The sequence below is a fragment of the Colias philodice genome, chromosome 6 (assembly GCF_061535455.1).
Source record: "Colias philodice isolate Cphi_HAF_F1 chromosome 6, ilColPhil1 Martin Lab GWU primary, whole genome shotgun sequence".
NCBI lineage: Eukaryota > Metazoa > Arthropoda > Insecta > Lepidoptera > Pieridae > Colias > Colias philodice.
In genome coordinates, this window is record NC_143091.1 from 9,246,841 (window position 1) to 9,270,345 (window position 23,505).

The window sequence follows — 23,505 nt, forward strand, 5'->3', positions numbered from 1 at the left end:
TTCGCGCCTTAGGTACCTAAGGGGTGAGGGGGTCCGCGTTTAGTATGGAATCAACGTGCTCGAAACTAAAAATCGTAAGCGCCATTCATATTTTTATCAAAAAGTGAAGGAAAATATTTAGTATTTTCTAAATCTAAAACAGTCACGAAATCGAGAAGGTCAAAATCACAAATTCTTATGTATTTGTGATTTTATACGAATTGCTGTAATTAAATACGGTTGTAATGAGCGTTTATACAGGGTGTCCCACTATTGGTATACTAAGCGCGAAGGGACTTATAGTTTTGCATATACTGATCACGAAAATAATACTTAAACATCAAAATTACATCAAAAATTTTTTGTTAAATTTTTCCTGAAAATCCATGTTCTCTTCTCTAGCTTCGCGCAGCCTGCATATACCGCTTCGCTGATGTGAGCATTTTGTCTATGAAAACATAATCTTAAACGATAGGTTACGTGCTGCTAGCAAATCTGGGCGGGTTGCTTGTTAGGGGTGTACACATAGAGTTTTAAGAATTCATCTATTTGAAAAAAAAACTGCGTCTGGAATTTTATAAGTAGTTTTTACGTACTCAGCGTAGGCAAAACTATAACCTCCTTTGAGCTTAGTATACCAACAGTGGGACACCCTGTATATTTTAGAGGTAACTTCAGGATATTTTTATCGAGCAAAATTTTTCCAATCGTGTTTTGGAAACAGTCATTGTGCAGTCATCCCATCACACATACGTTCTGTAATACATATTAGAAATTTCAGTGCGAAAAAACTTCAATATTTTCAATTATAGCTCATAGATAACAGTCCATTTTGCCGTTTTCACCTACTAAGGGCCCTTAATACACCTACATTTCTTTTCTGCACAGTTGCGTTTTTATGCTTACTAATAAAGCTGTAAAGTCTAGTAATTCAAATAACAACACAATGCATTGCAAATTGCATTTGAATATATGGAAATTGATTGTACCTATTGTTGTATGTAAATTCACATAACATAGTTGAATTTGAAAGCACTGGTATGAAACATAGTTGTGAATAAAAAACATACATGTATAAATATCGAGCCGCCTATAAAATATATTCCTCGCCTGGATAACATGTGATAGGTATATGTAAAATACATATAGGATATTATGTACCAGGTTCACCTATAATCTTAAAAGTGTGAATTTTCTCAACGGCATTAAAATCAAAAGCATAGACAAAAAATAATGTTCTTCTATAAATATTAAAATATCAATATGGATCTTGTTTTCATAAAACCTTACCTATATTAGTGACCTTATCCCATGTCCATTACTCACACATACCGGAAGTAGTAAAGTTTATCAAATGGCGGGTAAGTAAAGAATTGGAACCATTTTCCTTTTCTACTATTAAAATGTTATATTCTGGAGAGTCCCTATTATAATTTCATTACAGTCTGATAGGCCTATTGTTATGATGATTAATTAGTCATAAATCATCTGAAGATAAGTTATTTAAATAAATATAAATATTATTGAATACACAAACGAAAATACTAATTCAGAAGATAGGTACAACATCTACGTAATTAATATATAATATAGAGTTTCAACATAGACAACACGAGCTGTGAATTAGACACGAATATAATATATCCTGGCAGTATTAATTTTACGGCAAAGCCCACAGGCAAAGCCGTTCTTTGACATCAAACTAGTACAAGAACAAGTACAAACTACCACATCGTATGACACGGTATACGTATAGCACAAGGCGCACCGCCAAATTCTCCAGGCATGCCGCAGGGTGGGGTGGGGCGCACTTACCGACTAATGTCGCCATCAGCAAATTGCAAAACACAGCTGCTGAAAAGTGACAGTTCACAGATCACTATTCGATCATGACATCCCCATTCCCCAATCACACGCTGCAATCAGACGCTTGTTCTCCACAATTGCCATATTGTTAGCGTAATTTTTACTTGTTGACTCGTGAATGAAACTAGATTTTCACTCTTTTACAGCGGTCACTGCACTGCTATTTTCATTGAAATTTTCTACACGAATTCTCTTTTCGTGATATGAAACATGCAGTGTGTTGCGTTACTGAAATAAGTGGTAAATTCAATTACCTATACGTGTAAAATACTTACCGAATATTAAAACGAAAGTAATTTAAACGTCTCTTAGAATTATGTAATAAATTGTATACTTTACATAGCTTAAACTGGAGTTAAATTACAATTTCAAATGGAGCGTACTGTCATAGAGAGCTTATAAGAGCGCACTTAACGTGAAACCACTCGAATTCCAGTGTAAATATAGGAAGGATCAAGTAATATCTGTCGGGGTGTAAAGGCGGTTATTAAATACGCGGGAGTGCAGCGTGACCCATATCCACTGCACCCCGACTTGTATAAGTGGACTGTATTGATTCGCAGTCTTGAGACGATGCCTCCGTCCCTCTTCCTCTCGCACTCCGAAGTACTCCCGGAGGCTACTTACTCAATATTCCGTACCGCTCGGGACATTTGCAGTAATAGAGCCGGTACGCATTGTATTAAATGTACCTACTTAATACGATAAGTATTGCGGTTTTTTTTTGTCTATTGTCGTATAGTTTGATCTTTATTTGATTCTGAAAAAAAAAAGTAGAAGGTTAACCACGATACAATTATACAATACGTACCTACTTTTTCAATACACAATACACACAACACATTTCTGATAAAAAAACTATACTCTTAATGTGGTATTTTTTAAACAGGTAATATTGAATAATAAAACAAATTACATACAAGGAGCTGATTATGTGTTTTAAATAGTATAACAGATAACTTGTTGAGAGCAGTTACACGTGCAGTTTTAATTTCATCTAAGTGTGAGGGTACGCAGGCGATAGTACAACTATGCGTTTTTAATTTAACTCGCGTCTAACATCAAAGGCATATTTTTATATAAAAATGCAAGATATTACAGGGCAAAGAGCCAAGCCGTAATTATTGTGCAGTGGAAACTTGCCGTAAATATTTCAATGTGCCTATACTCTATAGAATGTAAGTTTTAAGTGATAACGGTATTATTACTACGACAATTAAATTTGTTTTTACTTTTAATACACTCACTCACTCTGCCAAATATTCGTCCAAAAAATTTTCCATTTTAATAAATAAAAGACATCTACAACGAGTTCAATATATTAACTTATTTAGAAAAATCTTTCAAAATAATTGGAATGTTATTCTTTCATCTATCTATATTTTCCACGCAGTAATGTAGAAGAAAATGAATTTAATCTAAATATTTTTAATCTCAGAGCAAGCACGAGACGGCTGCGACGGTCAAAGACCGTTAGAAGCGCATCGCCCTCTACGAGGTATCATAATACGCTTTTCACTACATACGACCGACGAAATTGTATATCATATTTATAGTTTTCTTTTCAGTATAAAGTGTTCCTTTGAGTATATAAACTTATACTTTTCGGAATTTTTCAATACCTACCTGATAGCTAATATAATTACTATTTTCCAAAGAGCTGAACATATTAAAATAGCTCTACTATTTCAGACTATTTCGATCCAACGACCAACATAGTACACACCCGCCTTTAATGATAAAACTTTAGATTGAAAACGTACTTTCAGGTAGGCCGAAGTATGTGTTATCGGGCTCAAAATAGAAATATATTTTAAGAAAAATCAACGCCCTTAATTTTGCTTGACTAAATAAAAAATTAAGCAAATTGCTCATGTGCTACATTTGTATTTTGTTGTACGGAATATTATTCGATCCCAGAACCCCACTCTATTTAAATAATAACTTTGAGTACTCTAGTAATCACGGGTTAAATCTGAGATCGAATAACACTTATCTCATTAATGTACCTGTACACAAAACTAAATTCTACAATTCCTCATTTACAGTGAAGGCTATTCGACTATGGAATGACTTACCAATAGCCATACGCAAAGCGAGATCCATCGATGCTTTTCAAAACATGCTTTTTGACCATCTCCTTAGTAGCCAAATGATGACTTTAATAATTTTTCCCTTATCTATAAGTATTTTGTATATATATTATATATGTATATATATTTATTTATATTATGAATACATATATATGTATAAAAAAAATACTTGATTATTAACGTTGAGCATGTTTGATATCCATCCGTTTTAACGCTTTTTCGATCAGGTCACGTGTCCTGACGCGAGTTTAAGATTTTATACCCAACGCCGCTAAAGAAGTTTTCACTTAAATAATTTCGATTTTGATTTTGAACACTTAATAAATATATGGGTTACGTTATTGTATGTACTTACTTTCATTCAGTATCTTTCTTGAGTAAAATGTAACAAGGCGTTAAGATAACCCGTATAGAAGTATTGAATTATGATTATCCGTCTCACGAGGAGACCGAACCGACAAAATGTAAGGAACAACCAATTTTCTCTCCCCAGTGACCTGGCATTATTCCACTAATACGATTTCTATTACGACTGGAGAATTGAGAACTGTTTCAATTGAAAGCACTTCGAATAATTTTAACGTGGTTTTAAAACGTCGTTTTTCATTTCCTATTAATTTTGCATGTGGAAAGTAATTTTCTCTATTCTTATTGGATTTTACCGACATAGAGATAATAAATACATAATACTTAAGATTCATGTGCGAGTTTTTCATCAGTATCTCTGATATACTTAGTCAAGGAAAATTAAATTAAGATTTATATCTATATTATAGATTTTGACTAAGAAGAAGCAGTTTATTAGAGCTATAACACTACACATTCCTGAATCCCGCCACATTCCATAATAATATGTTATTAGCGTATTGAACATACCGACATCTCAAGTTGCACGATAGCACGTACAATACCACTAACGCGAAATTGGCTAAGTGTTTTAAGTAGTTTCAAGTGTTTACTCGAAGGCGAAGCTAAGCTGTCGAGTTTGACATAATGCAATATGTCTAGCCCGATGAACATGCGGTTTGCGTCGAGGACCGTGTAATCTTATTATAGCAAAGTTCCTCAGATTCTCCGAGAGTTTTAAATTATCCCGTGGCAAGCGTACATCGTCCAGACGATTTTATAGCCACATATCGGCGAAAGCGGTCCCAAATGTTTTTACTTTACAGACTTAATTGAAATGTCTGCTTTTTATGTAGTGATCAATTTAAAAATAAATTATATTTGCAAACCATCTAATTTGTTTTTTTCTTAGTAAAAGTATCTATCATGAAGATATAATAAGTATGGCCTAGACTAACATGTCTCATGTGGTATTCTAGGCCATAATCGATTGCATTTGAATCCATTATCGAGTTTAAATAAGACCAAAGGCTGAAGCTATTCGCTTCTAAAAGAATTGAAAAACTAAACCGGCAGTAAAATAATAATCAGTTTTAGTTCATAGTCTTTAGAATATTGTCACATATTTCGTGGTTGAATCATAATATCATGTTTCCTAACGCCAAAAAACTATACGCCGTGAATAGATCAAATATTCCCTTCAAAGAGACCATTGAACGATAAACAATCGTCTACAACCATAAAAAAGTGTGTCGTAAAAGTACTACGAATAGGCGGTATCATAATAAGTTGTGAACAAGGCCCGGGCCAAAAGCGCCTAGAACTTAGCTCAACAATAAAGTTGAAAAATCGCGGGGATTGCTTCGCTGCGGGCGTCGCCAAGAAAAAACGACGCCAACATTTCGCACTTAATGAAACTGTAGCTGGAACAAAATAAAGGAATTCCGCATTTACACAGCACCGTTAAATATTGTTAAGAATATGCGGCCTTCGTCGCGTTTCTTAATGACTACATTTAAATATTGAAGGTAGCGCCCGCGCCGCCGAATTACATTGCCTCAGCCTACCCTTGGTCTTACTGAATTAGCGAAAAAACAGACTTAATTATATTCAAAATCTTTTTTAAACATACCGTTATTTTTTAATTATTTCAGTGGCTTGCGGTACAAACTTATTTCTGATTAAAATTATTTTGTGGTTTTTGTAATATCAAAAATATTAAACGAATTATTATCCGGTGAATTTTTAAAAGAAACGTGTAGGTATAATGAAAAGCACAGAGCTCGTAGCATTCTCTAAAAGCTGTGTACGAAACTCTTTTTAACAAGAGTGTAAATAAATATTTGCAGGATAGTTAATTAGGTGAATTATTAAAATTTTAAACATTTTCTAACTGATATATTCCGATATACAATTTAACTTACTACAATTTAATTCACTAACAGACCTCATTATAATTGGTCCTTTATCTAAGATTAAATGAAGCAATATTTGGATTACAAAATTAAAATCTCAACTACAAAATGACGTCGAGTAGGTAAGCTAAAAAGTTTTAATTCCTAAGTATCTTTACTTAACCGTCTCGTATAGAGGAGATCATAGAGGACTTTCATCTTGTTTATTAAAAACTTTCATATATAAACCACTTCGTCTATCATCTGTTATTTTAGAAATTTTATTTAAAATTAACACCAGTATCTACGTACCTAGCTGAAACTTTCTAATAAGAATTAAAATATATCAAACTATTATCTTCCAAAATATATCTATTTGACCTTTTGAATTAAAGGACGTTTTAAATAAAAAATCATCCATTGCTCTTGATATAAACAATTGTTATTAATGTAGAGGCTAGGCTCCTTCAAGAATTTGGTCTTTTAGCACTTTTCATAACACATTACTTCCCAGCTTACGTGTTTGAATACTAACAGATCAAAGAATATACATATATTGCTATAACAATACTCAATGTGGTTTTCGAAGGTGCTAACTCTTCCGTGTTGAGACAGGTCACGGCCGCTACAAGCCCTTACCCTCATTACTTGTGCATATTTCAAATCTAAACCCTACATTATATAACTCTGACCCTTCGCTTAGTCAACTAGTTTTCGTCAATCAATTTAATCCTTTAACTTATAGCCTATATGTGTGTGTTTGGGGATACACACACGATGATGTTACAATATTTTGGCTATGACAAAATCCTTTCAGCTAGTATTGCTGAATCATGATGGCTCTTGAAATAAAAGTAGTTATATATTTTGAAGATTTTAAATGTGAATGGGATTCTTTTATACATATAATATGATATAATATCATGCGATGATTGACATGATGTACATCCATCGTCCAATCACGCTTAGATATATCGGCATAAATCTATCTGAAATAAAACATTACTAGCCATCTTTTTCAATACCTACAAAGACGGAGTATCGATCTTCACGTAAAAGAAAAAGATTTCTACAACTTCCTTAAGTAAAGATCATTCAAAACACTATGACAAACAAATCATGACAAATTATCTGAACAGCGAATTATGGATTCCGCGGAGGCAGCAGCACTCTCCGGCGGCGGGGGCTCCGATGGCACGCCTGGCACGTACTACGACGCGCGCTGGCTGAACGTGCACGCTGATGATGGCACGCTAGCCGCGCGGGCACGACGGTTGTTGCTCGCGCCCAGCAGGCACTTCGACCATATCGCTGTGAACACCAGCTATAGTGCTGTGCTCATGCCGCCGTATATTAGCACTGAAGGTAAGATTCAGAACGTAGTTTAATTTTAACGTAAGAAGATATTATGGTAAAAATATGTTTTTATTTGGCACTTAAAAAATATGGTAAGAAGCAAGGGTACCTACTTGTTATTTTGTTAATTATAAAATTGCTTAAAAAAAACTAACCTTCCATTTATTTTATTTGTTTATTACGTAGAAAAATAAATACCTATCTCTGTATATAGAGCATTCAATATGTAAATAAATTGTCTCAGTTGCACGTACGTAATAAAGTATCTCTAAAAGGATATAACGGGACGTATATAACGCTATCGAGTGCATTTCAGATAGAGGATGCAATATCCACCGTTTGAACATTTTCAATCAAAAACGTAGTTTATAAGTGGGTTGCAGTTGCCAGTCAAAGACAAAGAATGGAAAATAAAGGGATATTGAACGTTTTAAATCTCATGGGTTTTATTCTGAGAACAAAAGTTTCGACATATGTGGGTAAAGCGGATTTTCTGAGGCGCGCCAGATGTCGCTTGTTGAATATTCCCAATCCCATGTGGAGTCACAGCTTTTCGCTGATTTGATAAACTGCCTGATAAAATATTTCTATCATTTACTTTGCATAACGTTCTACAATTTGGTTTTACTTTAATGTTTGATTAAACTAACGGTTTTGTTTATCCCTAATGATTATGAACAGTAATTGATTTACTAATTTCTTTGATGCTATCACCAGTTGCTTTACTTTTACTGTAGCGCTATAAGTGACACTGAGTGACAGTAGGGGGTTGTTTGGACCGCTGTCCCTAAATAACGACACGTAATATATTGGTGACACGCAACGCGGGAGGCCTCGAGGCCTAAAGGGTGAAATGATTTATTAACAAATGGACTTACATATTTTTGCTGCAACTTTAGCTTTTAGATGGAAAGATATGTTATAATTTTTGGGTTTTATATTAATGATCGGGTACTTACTCGATTGGTATGTTTTGTGGAATCGTTAATCGTGACCTCACTAGGAACATAAATCAAAGTACATATATGTATATATAGTGTATATTGCTTTGGTGGCATATAGAGCAATGCATCTGCTCTACCTGCTCTCAAATCTTGTAAATTTCATGCTTTGAAATAATTATAATATCTATTATTGATAAGTACCTACGAGTAATTTAAATTAAACTGTTTGACTACAAATTTACAAAATATACGACATCGCTGAATATGTCGACGGGATAAAACTACGTATCCGCATACAGGTAAATTAGCTTGGAGAAATTTTTGCATATGTAGTGGTGTGTATATTACTCAGATCTTAGAGCGCGTTTCCACTATATCGTTCTGGCCTATACAAAAATGTTTCGATATCCTAACATTACTATTTAATTTTATACTTATTCCTAGCAACACTTTTGTTTTCAATAAAAACAAGTTTTTATTTGAAAGAAAATGGTTTTGACTTTATAAAAAAAAATATATCATTCAATTTTACGTCCTTGAGCAAACGACAAGGCGACTACCGTGAAACAATAAAATATCGTGTCCATAATAATTTGTTTCATAATTAATATTTGACCATAATAATTACGAAACAAAACAAATAAATAAATCGTCACTTGATAGTGGAAAGTGGAAACACGCACAAAACCAGAATAAACCAGTTTACGCTGTCCGCAGGTGCCACGTGCAGTCGTTTGGTAGCGTTAGAACATAAAGCACATTTCATTCAAAAATTATAATTATTATGTACGTAGTTTAATTGATAAATTTTGTATTTGTTGATTGTTGTTATTATTTGTTATTATTGTTATAATATTTGTTGAAGTGAATTACATGTCCCGCAGCCGGAGGCCCCAAATGAAAACTCAGATGTACTTAAAAACTACATTTAATAGCTAAAATGAGACTTTTACACCCATGTCTGCACGATGCAGACCGGAGTTAAAGAATGAATTTATACAGTTTAATAATTATAAAGACGTAAGCTTGGATGCTAACTAAGGGAAATCGCATCCACATTCTATTCCCGTGCGAACGGCGTATTCAGCAGTTTTGTATGAAGGCAGGGCCATAACTAGTGTTTAATTTGTGTGTAAGTGTTGTAACTTTATATTGTTAATTCAATATGGCTCCAGTGTTAAAACATGGTCGAGGCAAGCCTTTGACTTCTCAAACTAAAGAATTAAACTTTAAATGTCGTTTCTTTTTCAGGTTAGTAAATTTTTCATTTTAGTAACATTGTTAATGTAAAAGTTATATGTATGTTAAATGTGCAAATATTAAAATAAAGTCTCATCTTTTTCAGAGACACATATAGTTTAATTTAAAATCCCTTATATATATAAAATAAAAACTAAAAATAAAATGTTGTTTTATTTTATTTGCTGACCATACACTACTACAAACGCAAAAATTTCTCCAAGCTAATTTACCTGTACGTATCTACAACCACAGTCATACGCGCAGCGTAAATTTTAATATAGCTATTGAAGTACATACATACTCGATTGGACTGTAAGGCCATGGCAGCTATGTTATGCCGTATTTATTTCAAAAACACGGCAAGAGATTAAGCGTGTATCATTTATATTTTCACAATACGCGGTAATTAGCGCGGTCCAGCGTTACGTATTTAATTGCACACAAGGCTGTTTTAATCGCACATATTACATGTATGTAAAGTTGCATTATGCTCTCATCTGGGTTAACGCAATTAACCCATATAGAATTTCAGCTGCTCCGAAACGTAAAGTTCGCGCTGAATGAATCAATGCACCGACTCAATTCAGTTGTGGGCTCCTGGCGCAGACGAGTCCTTCAGAGCTTAGAATGCTTTTAGTGTGATTGTAAATTAAATTTAACTCGAGATTTGGTCTCGAATGCTGAACTCCTTAACAATATGGGTATTGTACACGTACTCGTGTTTGCAATTGTTAGTTTGTGGTTCAAAAGCTTTTATGGCTACGTGTATTATAACTAGAGTCGAGATTTGAATCATGAATATCCTTCCAATCTTTATCCTCGTTCTAACGTTATTGTATGTTTCCGTTTATTTAATACGTTTCAAGTCCACAATTTCTAAGAAAGCATTGTGGCATATCGCCATTAATTTTTCCGGTTCAGTCCAGGCAAAAGCAATCAGAGTTGCTCAATGAAGCAAGTTCACCAATTACACTGCCTCTAATAGCCTCGCTAGTTAAATAAAAATTTCCCTAATTGGTTCGCGCAGCGCCAACCCTTCCCTCGATACATAACTTGAATCGCTTCATGCATATTTCATGAAGCATTTTCTTTTATTTAATACAACCATGAACTGTGTTTGAACTCTAATCAAACACTTACTCTTCAATCCGATAGTTCATAATTCTTTATTAATGTAGGAAAACACAAATTATATTTTAAAAAGTTAATTGTATTGTATTCCAATTTAATTATATATCCAGTGAGTGATAAATATAATAAATAACCACGCCCCAACACTAATTTAAAACCATGCTAGGTCTTTTTTTATACGAAGGTCAAATATTTGACATTGGAATTAGTTTGTATAATTAATGGTCATTATAATTAATGTTGTATTTGTAAATAGATGGCGAGGTGCAGAGCCAAATAGCGTGGTCGGAGCATTTGGATCCGCTGTTCGTCAATAATTATGAAATCGATCCGACACTGTCGTGGCAGTACTACGCATCCTCTACGGGATTCATGAGGAGATATCCAGGTTAGTATCTCGTAATATCAATTAGATAAATGTACTTTATTTCGATTTTAATATCCTACAAAATCGACGATTTCTAGCATCTCGCAGATAAAAAATTATACTATACAATACTACTGAAAAAGACGTTTCATAATAGAAACTATCCTTTCTCTTTTTCCTCAAAACTATGTTATTGATTTTATAATATTGATTCTTGAGTACTGTAACACAATTAATAATTTACTAATAAGGCATTATTTTCCTACCAGCAATGTCATGGCCACCAGAAGACGGCTATTCACACCACGCCCGTGATTTCTACGACTTTAGGTCATCAAATTGGTTCGTTGAAGCTGCCACGTCACCGAAAGATCTAGTGATCCTTTTAGATGACTCAGATGACCTAGGTTCCTCCTACCGGCGGTTAGCCAGAGCAACCGTGTCAGCGCTTTTGGATACTCTCGGACCGAACGACTTTGTCAACATCTATAGATATAGTGACACAGTGTCAGAATTGCATCAGTGCTATACGAAGATGCTGGCTCAGGTATGTTAATGTTTCTATTGAAGGTAGTGTGTTGTTAGTCTGTAAACGTTTACAATAACACACTAATATTTTCGAAAAACACGAATTTTGTTATAAATATTAACTATAGTAAGTACAATATCAAAAATGAATTCATTATATAAGGGTTTAAATAATTGAAATTCTCAGATATCGCCTCCATAATTATAGTCACATTTTGACCGTCCAACGCTACAATACGACAAAGCAAAATTATTCCAATTATAATTCGATAAAAGTTCAATCAAACAAAATTCCGTGAATAGTGAACCAATTACCACCAGAATTCATAAGACCAAACATTCAAAACGAAATTATATTGTGGAAAACAGTAGACAAATGCATGTATTGCGTGCGACCCTAAGTTCTTTGATACGCATCTGCTGACTCTGTATTTGGTTTAATGGATTCAATCAAAACGGCTTAATTTGTAGCTCCATTAACATCGGGACGAATATAATGTATGTCAGCAATTCAGTTAACCTGAAGAATTCTTTGTATTTTCTCTTTTACCTTTTCCGAAATCTCCATAAGAGTAAACGGGATAGCTGTATGAAACAACTTCGTATGAAAAGACAGACCTATTTAATCGAGTCGAAGGTATCGCAAAATCCACGTTTCCTTTCAAATGACGTCTTTTATTACTAAACAAATTAAGGTATACAATATACATTTCTCCTAGTCTATACTGAATAGAATAAATGTGTTCAGCTTGTCAATTATCTAAATAACATTTAAGTAATGTAATCGTAGGTACTTATTGAAAGTACCTACCTTTTTAAATATTCTCTCTTCAATTGAAGAGCCTAGTTAGTAGCGTTAAGGAACAACAAGGAGAATGAGAGAATTTATGATAATAATTTCCTATGAAAAGTAGATAAATTGATGTTTCTCAAGGAACATCTTATGAATACAAAACAGAAGTTAAGCTTCGTAAAGTATCTTCTTAGATAGAATTCATCAATTGTCTAGTCCGTTCACGCACCTTTAATGGAAGAATTTGAGGACGTTGTAAATGGTCCTTCTTAAGTGAAAAGTTGTATTTACGAGGCTCGATAAAATTAATGAACTTTACCACGCAACTTTTAGACTTTAGTATAGGTACATTATTATTAAACGTAACTTTATAATAGGTTGTTAAGAAATCAACATCATATATTATTTAAGAACAGAACTACGCAAGTTGCAAAGGGTTTCTGACATCAAGACAAAAGAGCAGAATAATAATGAAACAAGTTAGTAAGTAAAGTGAACGTAGCTTTTCATGCACAACTGCACAGGTGCAACTGAGCGACAATTCTCGTTACGTATATTAAAAACACAAGCAAGGAACCATTACTAAAAACGTAATATACTTTCCATGTTCTGAGTCCCGATTCAGCTACAATAAGAGATAACGATTAATATCTAGAGCATAAATCTGAAGGCGAATAGAAGGTTCCAGATATTTATCTCCGTTTTACAAAGAATATTCCAGTTCTTTGAAAACTCTAGAAATTTTGTTGGCGAGTGAAGATCATTTAAAGTGAGATCTTATAGTTTTGTTGTTGTCTGAAGATGTTACGTAAAAAGCCAACACATAAGTGTCTCTTAGATCACATCTCCACTTGACATTTGGCGCTATTGCGGTCAAGTCAAGATCAATTCAGAATAAAATTCTGACTTGCTTACTTTAGAAATGCAGAAAATAAATGCAATATTTTTATAACCTTGTATGTACGGAATGATTAACTAAGAAAGTCGTGCCAGAACTGAATAGGGGCAGTTTCTTCTCTTTCTTCGATGATTAATGAGTTATTTGCAGCTTTCTTATGGTATACCGCTTATCCCAGACGTTTAAGACCACATATAAGACATTATATAATTTTTGAATCATAGAAATCAAACGTTACACACGTTACAGAGAGGTTCTTGGGTAAAACCATCGTTACATTTTAGACAAAAAATTCCGGTAGCAACTTGTAGCGAAGTATATAAGAAAAATATCTTATAAATTCCCCCGTATTTGTGAACTCCGCGTTCGTAAAAGCATTCAGCTAAAACTGTCACAATGTTGTTCAAATGTGCTCTCACAGTTTATAAGTGGAAAGTTTCGCGATGCTATCTGTGGTGCGAAGAAGTAGATTCCCGCTTTTGACAGGTGGGTGTTGTGACCGCACCCTTATCGCAAGTTCGCTGCCGTCTTGGGCACACACGAGAATTCCCAATGACAAGTTTGACTAGTCTCGCTCGAATAAACTTATATGAGAATGTTACATGTTATTATATCTTACATTTCTGCTTATTAACCTTTGGCGTGTAACACGTCAAATATTATATATGTAATTATTTGAGTATAAATGTTATCTCTAGGTAAATAAAACATAATATATGATGATCATGTAATATTATTAAATAAGGTTCTATGATTATAATAAGATTTTACTAAAATGATGTTAATGAAAGTATTTGTCTAATTGATACCTAAAGAAGAATTTAAAATTCGAAACTTTTTCTAAACGCTTTGATAAATAGTTAATCAATAAAGTTACTTTGGCTCCTGACACATTTAAAACACAACTGAAAAGTAATCAATTATCACGTCCGTAAAAATTCAATGTAGAAAAGATACAATAGGTACGCATTACAGTAGACACAATTAAATGAAATCTAAAATGATGATCTTCAGTTTCCCTTTCATATACGTATGAATACAAAACAAATCATATTATTAGTATACATAAACATATGTCATAAAGTTGACGTGTTTGTTTAAATTAACAGCTTGTCGCGAAGTTATTTGAGTTTGATATCGAATTGCTTATTTGCAGTGAACGGGTTGAAATGTGGTTACGTGTGGGGAACGAAATGAGTTTCAAACTCCCTTGTATTTGTATTAATAACTGGATGTTTGTATTAGGATCAGATTTAATATATTTTTTGTATGAGTAAGAATGTTAAATAATGATTTATCGTATTGTGAAATTATCGCGTTACCATGAAATTACTCAAGTTCTATACATGAAATGAGTTAAAAAGTCATTTTTAAATCAAAGCTTCGATGATATTCTATTCTGTTCTATGCTTTCAAAACTTTACAAATATTTATGTAAACACTCCACTTGTGAAAAATTGAAAATCACAATCCATACTAATATTATAAATGCGAAAGTAACTCTGTCTGTCTGTTACTCAATCACGCCTAAACTACTGAACCACTTTGCATGAAATTTGGTATGGAGATATTTTGATACTCGAGAAAGGACATAGGCTACCTTTTATTCCGAAATATGTACCACGAGCGAAGCCGGGGCGGACCTCTAGTAGCATCTTCTTATATATAAAATTCTCGTGTCACAATGTTAGTCTGCATACTCCTCCGAAACGGGTGGACCGATTCTCATCAAATTTTCTGTGCATATCGGGTAAGTCTGAGAATCGGCCAACATCTATTTTTCATATGTACCACGGGCGAAGCCGGGGCGGACCGCTAGTATCTTCTTATATATAAAAATGAATCGCAAAATGTGTTGGTAAGCGCATAACTCGAGAACGGCTGAACCGATTTCGATAATTCTTTTTTTATTATATTCCTTGAAGGACGAGGATGGTTCTTATGTAGAGAAAACGTAAATATTATGTACCACGGGCGAAGCCGGGGCGGACCGCTAGTAGCATATAAATTTAAGCGACATTTGCAAAGCGATGCACGTTCCACTGTCAAAACTCGCACTCAAAGTACAGCAAAAGCAAAAACATAAATTATCGACATTGTGGACTGTGGTGTACATTCAGCTATTTTGCATTTCCTTCATTACGTATTCGCTGGGCGCACTTGCCGTAGTTTAGAATCACCTAGCGATATCCGCACTGCAATGATCTGCATTATATAACGGTTACTGCAGTTTTAATTGATTACTCACAACTAAACTACAAATATTTCGCTTCCTACAACATTTTAATATCAATCGACAAATATTAGTTACTCGTGCATGCATCGGATTGTACGATTAATATGTTTTTATACAAACTAATTTTGAAACAAAAGAGCTTCGATTTGTTATATATTACGTAATACGATAGACGTATACACTCGTAGAAACGTTTGCAACATAAGAGTTTAATGTGTCTAAATGGACTGATGACACAAATCCTTGACCCTTTTAAAGTATGACGGCCGTCGAGAACCTATAGGCTTCCTAGTAATATAAAATGTACGAGTAGTTGAGATTTACAACAATAGTAATAAATTGCTGTGAGCTACATACGAAGCTTTTATGTAACTATGATTGTGTATTTTTGAATTTGAATATGAATAATAAATATTTAGATTGCTAAACATGATGGTTATTTGAATGTGAAGCTATTTAATATTTTAAAGTAATATCAAGTGGATTATTTTTAGGCAATTCCGGAGACGCTACGAGAGTTAAAGAGCGCAGTATGGAACACGGCACCGACTGGCGGCGCAGCTAACTTGACAGCTGCATTGAGTACTGCTTTCGAAATTCTTCATAGGGTATTTATATGAACTAATTTTATGCGGAATCCTTAGTCAGAATCTCATACATTCAGGGTGTATCAATTACGCGCTTATTATTAGTAATATCAAGTTCGAATTAGTTTTTGTTAAAACTTTATAATTTTTTTATCTATTACAACATACATTTCGTAAATTATAATAGAATTCTTTTTGTCATTAAAACATTTTACGAAATAACTAGAATTAAAACATTACCTGTCATACGTGTGTTGGTACACGTATACATATTTATTACTCAATATCTTCAGGACTCCGTTCTAAGCCGCAATTTTCGTTCCAGTATAACAGGACAGGACAGGGCTGCCAGTGCAACCAGGCGATAGCGGTGGTGGGCGCGGGGGGAGGCGCCGGCGGGGTGAAGGGGGTGTTCCGCACTTGGAACTGGCCACACATGCCTGTCAGGATCTTTACGTACCGAGTCGGTGGAGATGCGACGTCCGGGAGCAATATGAAAGACATGGCTTGTACTAATAAGGGTAGGTCATTTTTACTACGGTTGCTGTATAGTATAACAAATAGGCTTCATTACTATAGTTTCGTAGCTTAATGAAACCTTATCTAAATTCTTAATTTATCTGCTAGTTAAAAAAAGATAACACATGTTAACTTTTTGAAAGTTAGTATTAGTATTCATTAGAAACATTTTAGTAGTTAGTTGTTAGTATTCATTAGAATCATTTATTTCTGAATTTGATATTATCCAAATATTCATGAGCAATATTTACTTTGATAGAACATTTATAAAAGCGACACTATTATAACAATACATAAATCTCATAGGTTTCCACGTGACAATAAACGACCACGGCGAAGTGAAGTCCAAAGTCTTGCATTTTGTGGAAGTACTGGCCAGACCTCTGGTCATGTACCAGACCCTCCACCCTGTACATTGGAGCCCTGTATACGTCGGCGGAAGGGTATGTCTAACTGAAAATGTAATTTTTTTAAACAACGTATATAGGATGAACATAAACAAAGGTTAGAGAGGAATATTATAACATTTTATGCGGCGTAGACAGCTCTACGTCGTAGAGGGCTGCATTATGCAATACATCGTAACAATCGATTTTCAATCATTTTCTATTTTCAGTTCAAATATTGGAATGAAGTCGCCTGAAAGATTAAAACTTTGGAATAATATCAAATCTGTTTAAAATATTGAGTTTAAAAATTAAAGTATAACACAGCTTGTAACTTAAATTTAGTCAAATACAAAATTAGAATTACATGACGCAAAATAAAAATATATGATATCTTCTACTTATTTGGGTATTAATTTTATTTATTCTTTGCAATACAGAGTAGCAGCTTGGATGATGATGGAATGGGTCAATTAATGACTTCAGTGACTGTACCAATATTCGACAGGAGAAATCATACGGTATGATTTATTTCTCATTTACATATGAATTTAGTTGTGTAGTTATTACTTAATTTTTATTTATTTCTTGTTTATTTCAGCAAAGAGAAGCGAATCTTTTAGGAATTGTAGGTACTGACGTTCCTGTCGATCAAATAAAGAAGCTCGTTCCACCTTATAAGGTATTCAAAAATAATTTTCTATGCTAATTTCTGCATTTTAATTATAAAAGTAGATACTGTATTAATTTTTTATTTAGTCAAAATTTTAACAAATGCCTAATACTTAACATATTTAATTGTAAAATTATATGTATTACAAAAAGCAATATTAATTAAGTGTATAATTATTTTAGCTTGGCGTAAACGGCTATTCTTTTATGGTGGATAACAACGGGCATGTTTTATATCATCCAGATTTGAGGCCACTGGTATGTTTAATACACAAATACTTAATATGAATGAGTTTATTTTTGAATTACACGTATTAATTATATATCTTTTACAGCATACTAACGAGGAGGTAAGGAACAATAAGAAAATTTGGATAAGTAGTTAACGCTCTTTTTTCATACACTAACTCTTATATTATATACGAATTTAATATTCTATAAGGTGTTCATTTTATTCGACTTTTTATTGCAGTCCAATGTAGTTGCATAAAAATGTTCAACCAAATTCATCCCAAGCTTTATTAATAAATGAGCTATTCACAACCATTGAAAAACATTTTCATATTAATAAATTCTGTAGATTTAAATTTAGAACATCGTGAACTAAATATGTTGAATAAATTCTAGTACACGGAGACACTGCGGCCTCTATACTCAAGTGTGGACTTAACTGACGTTGAGTTGCTCGTTGACTCGGACGAAAACTCCCGGGTCAATCTCACGTCGCTTCTTCTAGATGTAAGTTTTTATTTTTAAATGTTATATTCTTTTTTCAAATAACCATCCAAAGAGGCCATTTATTTAAACTTGGCAGTAATATTCTGCAAAGGTAATGAACGTACTTTGATGGCTGTTTCAGAACTGTAATTTATATCTTTGAGGTCAAAAACACAAAGTTGAATAATTACACTCAATTGTACGTAATGTAGCTACCAATGAAACATGAAACCTTATAAATTAATTTTCGCGTTCATTATTAGCTCGTTTATTGCGTTTCTACAATGCATTAAATTTTAGTAAATAACTGTAAAATTCAAAGAAACAGCAAGAAAACACGCATAGTTAGCGGTCTAGCGGCGCTAGGAATGTACTCGACACTAAAAAATTGAGTGTAATTCATATATAAGTATTTTATTGCGTTATTTGTCACTTATGCTAGTCATACGCCCTTGGTTTGAGCGTGTGCCAAAGTGTCATCGGCGGGAAGCCGGCGTACAACCACGCAACGATGGGCTTGCCATATTGTTTATTATTAAATATTATGACAATTACACAAAGATATTTATTTTGTGATTTTTAAGATTAATTGTATCACCTATTAGATTACACAGCTCAACAAAAAAACTATTTTTTTTTGTTGCCCTGGATATTTCTACAGATTTATATAATTCAAGTACCCGGTTTACGAATCTAATCATTAAAATTATTTAATTGGCTCTAGTTTTTTTTTATTTGGATTTTCATATATTAAATTTTCTTACGGCCCTTCAGAATAATTGGTTAATAACAAGTGTTTATTTTTTTGGTGAATTACGTTTTCTGCACATTTATTTGCTCAGAAATAACCCTATTCTATAAAACAGGCTGTAGAATATCAGAATAATAAATGATTTCTGTAAAAAAATAATTTTCATGAACAACAATGTTCGGTTTGTATTGAGTTGAAGAAACCCAGTAGCACTTAGTCAGCAAAGTGGATAGGTATACGAAATTCCCTTGATGTTTTTTTTAATAGAATTAGACAAAGCAAATTAATTAGGAATAATTAATAAATATGAGAATTTAGGCCTTTGAGGGAATCTAGAAGTATAAGAAGAACACCCGATGGCCCTACAGGACGGGCGTGTCGAAAATTGATAAAAGATGGAAATTTAACAAAATTTTATAACTGATGCTGAATGTAAATTATGGAGAGATATAGTATTGGTAAATTTAAGGTAAATTTAAAACACCAAATTATAAGGAAATTGCACAACAGTTGTTAAAAAACTTCATTATTTTATGAGCAATTACGAACATAAAGCTACACTTTCCCCACAGTCTCCTGGATAGATATCCAGTAAATCTGCGAAATTTCTGTGAGAAACAGGAAGAACGCATCGAAAAAGAAGTAAAAATTATGGAATAAAGGTATCAGGATATATGGGATCGTCACATGATGGCAGATTACTGATGGTCCATAACAAAACTATTGTCCCAAAATTAACTAAGAAGAGAAGCTTATAAAATCTATTTCCTTGTACTATTTCACAAGTTTTAATGATTTTTCTCTATTTTTATATCCATTTGAATTAATTAAATACTAAAACAAAACAATAAGTAAAACTTTGTAATAAATAAATGATGTTAAACAAATATACCTTCTATTTCATGCTGCGTTTAAGAGTCTAATAAGAAAATTAGGATTAAAAAAAAACTAGAGCCAATCTACCAAAACCATTAATAGTTTTATATATAATATGCATTAAATTATTCGAAACCACTTTCACATCCAGGGCAACAAAATCATTGTTGACCAGTGTTATGTATCGTGTATTAAGATTAAAAGATATGCAATATTTTTACAATGTTACATAGATACACTATTATAGACACGCTACGGTGGATCAATATAATATATGCATACCCACAAGGTGATGATATACCCACGATACCCACGATGCAGCGAAATACATATATCATATTGACGATCGCCTTTCAGTACTTATTTATTATCACGACAATGGCCCCGTGAATATTTATGCAATTATTAAAAACATCTACGTTTACTTTATACCTATATGTATAATATTACACTTTAATTTAAGATAATAAATAACTAAATAAGACGAAGAAATACACAACAAATATATTCTACTTTCTATATAAGCAACTTTATTTCCAGCTACGTCACGACATGATAGAACAGCGTGAGGGCGAAACAGAGATCGGTGTGAAAGTGCAATACGATGGCATGCGTCGCGTAGCAACCAGGCGGCAGAGATATTTCTACAGCCCGGTTGAAGGAACTCCGTACTCTCTGGCGGCAGTGCTCCCTGATGGCTATGGCATGTATGAGTTGCAAGCGGAGCAGGAGATTAAGCACAGTCCTATTAATAGTATGTATCACGAGTATATGGTTGAATAGAATAACGGCCTTTCTTCGTATTAAGATATTGAGCTTTTAAAACAATGAAAGTTTGTAAAAAGTAAAAAAAGGTTAGGCTGAATATTACTATAATAAATATTCTTTTGTTTTTAGTAACGGAATACTTTAAAGGCGAGAACTGGAAAGTGCATCCAGAATGGTGAGTGTAATTAGTGATATGACGTTTTATGATAACTAAAATTATTACATTTCAATGTTATAGACTAAATGCCATATTTAAAAAACTGCCGTTTACTCCGTCGCGGTCGTCTTCTAGTTCAGCGTAGACAGCTCTACGCCGTAGAGGGTTACATTTCAAGTTCGAAAACATTACAAAAACTATAATTTATTTAATATCCAGGGTGTACTGTGAATACGCATCCACATCAGATCAAACGTTCAACTCCCCGGAGGAGCAATTGCTCCACTTTCTAACCCGGACAGGCCGCCCCGGATGGAAATGGATGTCCCTTCGTCCCAGGGCCCTGACGCTGCACAACGCGCATAAGAAACAAGAGAGAGACTCATATTATTGTAAGTATATCATAGAAAATTACGTAATAATATAACATAAAATAGCTTATCTGGGATAATTTTTCTCTAGCATATTTACAACTTGATGTTAAAATCTCTGTTTAAGTGGCACGGCTTTTATCGACACAAAATATAATGTCTGTTTGTCGAACACCATTATGAACAAAAATTTGTTTCAAAGATTTTGTCAAAAATCTCTCTTATGATTTTCGGAACTTATAGGGGCTATGGCTTTACCTAAATGTATATTGCATCTTATAGTTCTCATAACATGAATTAAAATATTTAAACTTTAATTTCAGGTGACAAAACTTTAGTTCAATCCTTAGTTAGGGACGCAATGGTAATCAAAGAGTTAGACACGCATACCGGACACGCTAGTCATCACTCTCAGTAAGTATTATTTTATTTATAGCATGTTTTTTTAGTCACCAAGAATGAAAATAATATTAAAAATTAATTAAAAGTTATCACAATTGCAATGGTAGGTTCTTTTAATAAGCAATAGTTTTTTTTTAATATCGATATTTCTAACAGATACCAAACGTTCAATTTGAAAAAACAGAAACTAACATTGTTTATGTAAAAAATCTCTAACAATGGATTGAAATTTTAAGTCAAATAAAATCTCGTCTTTTTATTTTTCATAATTGATGGACGATCAATATAATAATCTATAACGAATCTCCTACAATATTAAAGCATGAATATTTTATTTTAAGTTAAAGCACTTTATTATTTTGATCACTAATTCGATATGTTTATCACACGAATAGCCCAATAGCAACATTAATGGCACTACTAACAAGGTAACTAAAACATAAGGAAAATCCTAAATAGCGTTTGAATTATTCATAGACATGGAAATTGGAACAGCTAGTTTTTCATACTTCGTATTTTCTACACTATGGACCTTGGAGCTAGATTTTCTTCTGTAAAATTACCTAGTTTTTTTTAGGAAATGTATCAAATGGCACGTCCTGTACAAAATATTACTCAACAAATCATCCCATAATTAGAGATAATTTTTAAACACAACACAGGCTCGTAATGTCACCATTAGGCATTATTAGAGCCACCTGCTCTACCGACCTCAGTAATCCACGTTTCTACGCTATATTTCAATGGAATAATATTTATTGACAAATATACGGGACCCCTAAAATTACACCTCCATCGCTAGGTTTAATCTTTTTATGCTTGATTTACAATATATTTTAAGCATTTGTAAACTTTTAATTTTATGGTATTCAAAGCCGCGTATTTACCTGGAATGTGCCTAAAACACTTCGGGAAACGTACCTACGTCCTGTATATTCAACGCTTTAAGAAATGTTTGAATGGGTCTAGTAGTTCCGGAGTAAAAATAACATACCCAACTCAAATGTATATTGATGAGTGATTTCCTTCAGTGAAAAACGAAATAAATTTTTCCGGCCACTGACCCATAGCTCTGGTATTGGTATAATTATTAATTTACGTAGACTAAGTTTCATACAATCGACTTATAGTATTAACTCTAAAGAACTTGTGGATATTATAATTTAAGACGTAATTTAGGTTGCTAATAATGTGTATAGCCTACAAGGATCAGGTAAATTTAATCATAAGCTAATCGATTTACAGGAATTTAAGCTGCCAAGGATTTTAGTGTTCTGACATGTTTGATGCTAGATATTAAGTTATGCTAGTTTGCTACGTACTTTGTTACATAGGAAATAATTATTCGCATAAATTCAGTTCATATTTTAAAGTACATAAATATCTCATTTAGATTTGTATGTGACAAAGTAGGTATATCAATAAGTTAGTATGTAAATGTATACAATATGTACTGTAAATTGGAGGAAAATAGTCACTAAGCTATTAAAAAAATAACTGAGAGTCTTATAAATAGAGATTCAAAACATCATATAGAGCGATGTCTATTGAAAATTATTTTTTTGGGTTAACGATTAAGTACCTAATTTTTGACGAATTTTATTTGTATTTTAAGTTATGAAATAA

The 23,505-nt window shown here is 33.2% G+C and overlaps 1 protein-coding gene across 1 annotated transcript in view; it reads left to right on the forward strand.

Annotated features, from left to right (window-relative positions):
- The window catches only part of stol (voltage-dependent calcium channel subunit stolid), a 57,229-nt gene that overhangs the window by 26,829 nt on the left and 6,895 nt on the right, over nucleotides 1-23,505 (forward strand). Inside the window, exons 4-18 of the mRNA XM_089696659.1 lie at nucleotides 7,318-7,543; nucleotides 11,108-11,239; nucleotides 11,488-11,765; nucleotides 16,168-16,281; nucleotides 16,586-16,781; nucleotides 17,086-17,222; nucleotides 17,606-17,686; nucleotides 17,767-17,847; nucleotides 18,021-18,095; nucleotides 18,173-18,187; nucleotides 18,465-18,575; nucleotides 20,722-20,935; nucleotides 21,079-21,124; nucleotides 21,326-21,498; nucleotides 21,801-21,891. Of these exons, the coding sequence (XP_089552785.1) occupies nucleotides 7,318-7,543; nucleotides 11,108-11,239; nucleotides 11,488-11,765; nucleotides 16,168-16,281; nucleotides 16,586-16,781; nucleotides 17,086-17,222; nucleotides 17,606-17,686; nucleotides 17,767-17,847; nucleotides 18,021-18,095; nucleotides 18,173-18,187; nucleotides 18,465-18,575; nucleotides 20,722-20,935; nucleotides 21,079-21,124; nucleotides 21,326-21,498; nucleotides 21,801-21,891 (1,970 nt within the window). The remainder of the gene's footprint in view (nucleotides 1-7,317; nucleotides 7,544-11,107; nucleotides 11,240-11,487; nucleotides 11,766-16,167; nucleotides 16,282-16,585; nucleotides 16,782-17,085; nucleotides 17,223-17,605; nucleotides 17,687-17,766; nucleotides 17,848-18,020; nucleotides 18,096-18,172; nucleotides 18,188-18,464; nucleotides 18,576-20,721; nucleotides 20,936-21,078; nucleotides 21,125-21,325; nucleotides 21,499-21,800; nucleotides 21,892-23,505) is intronic.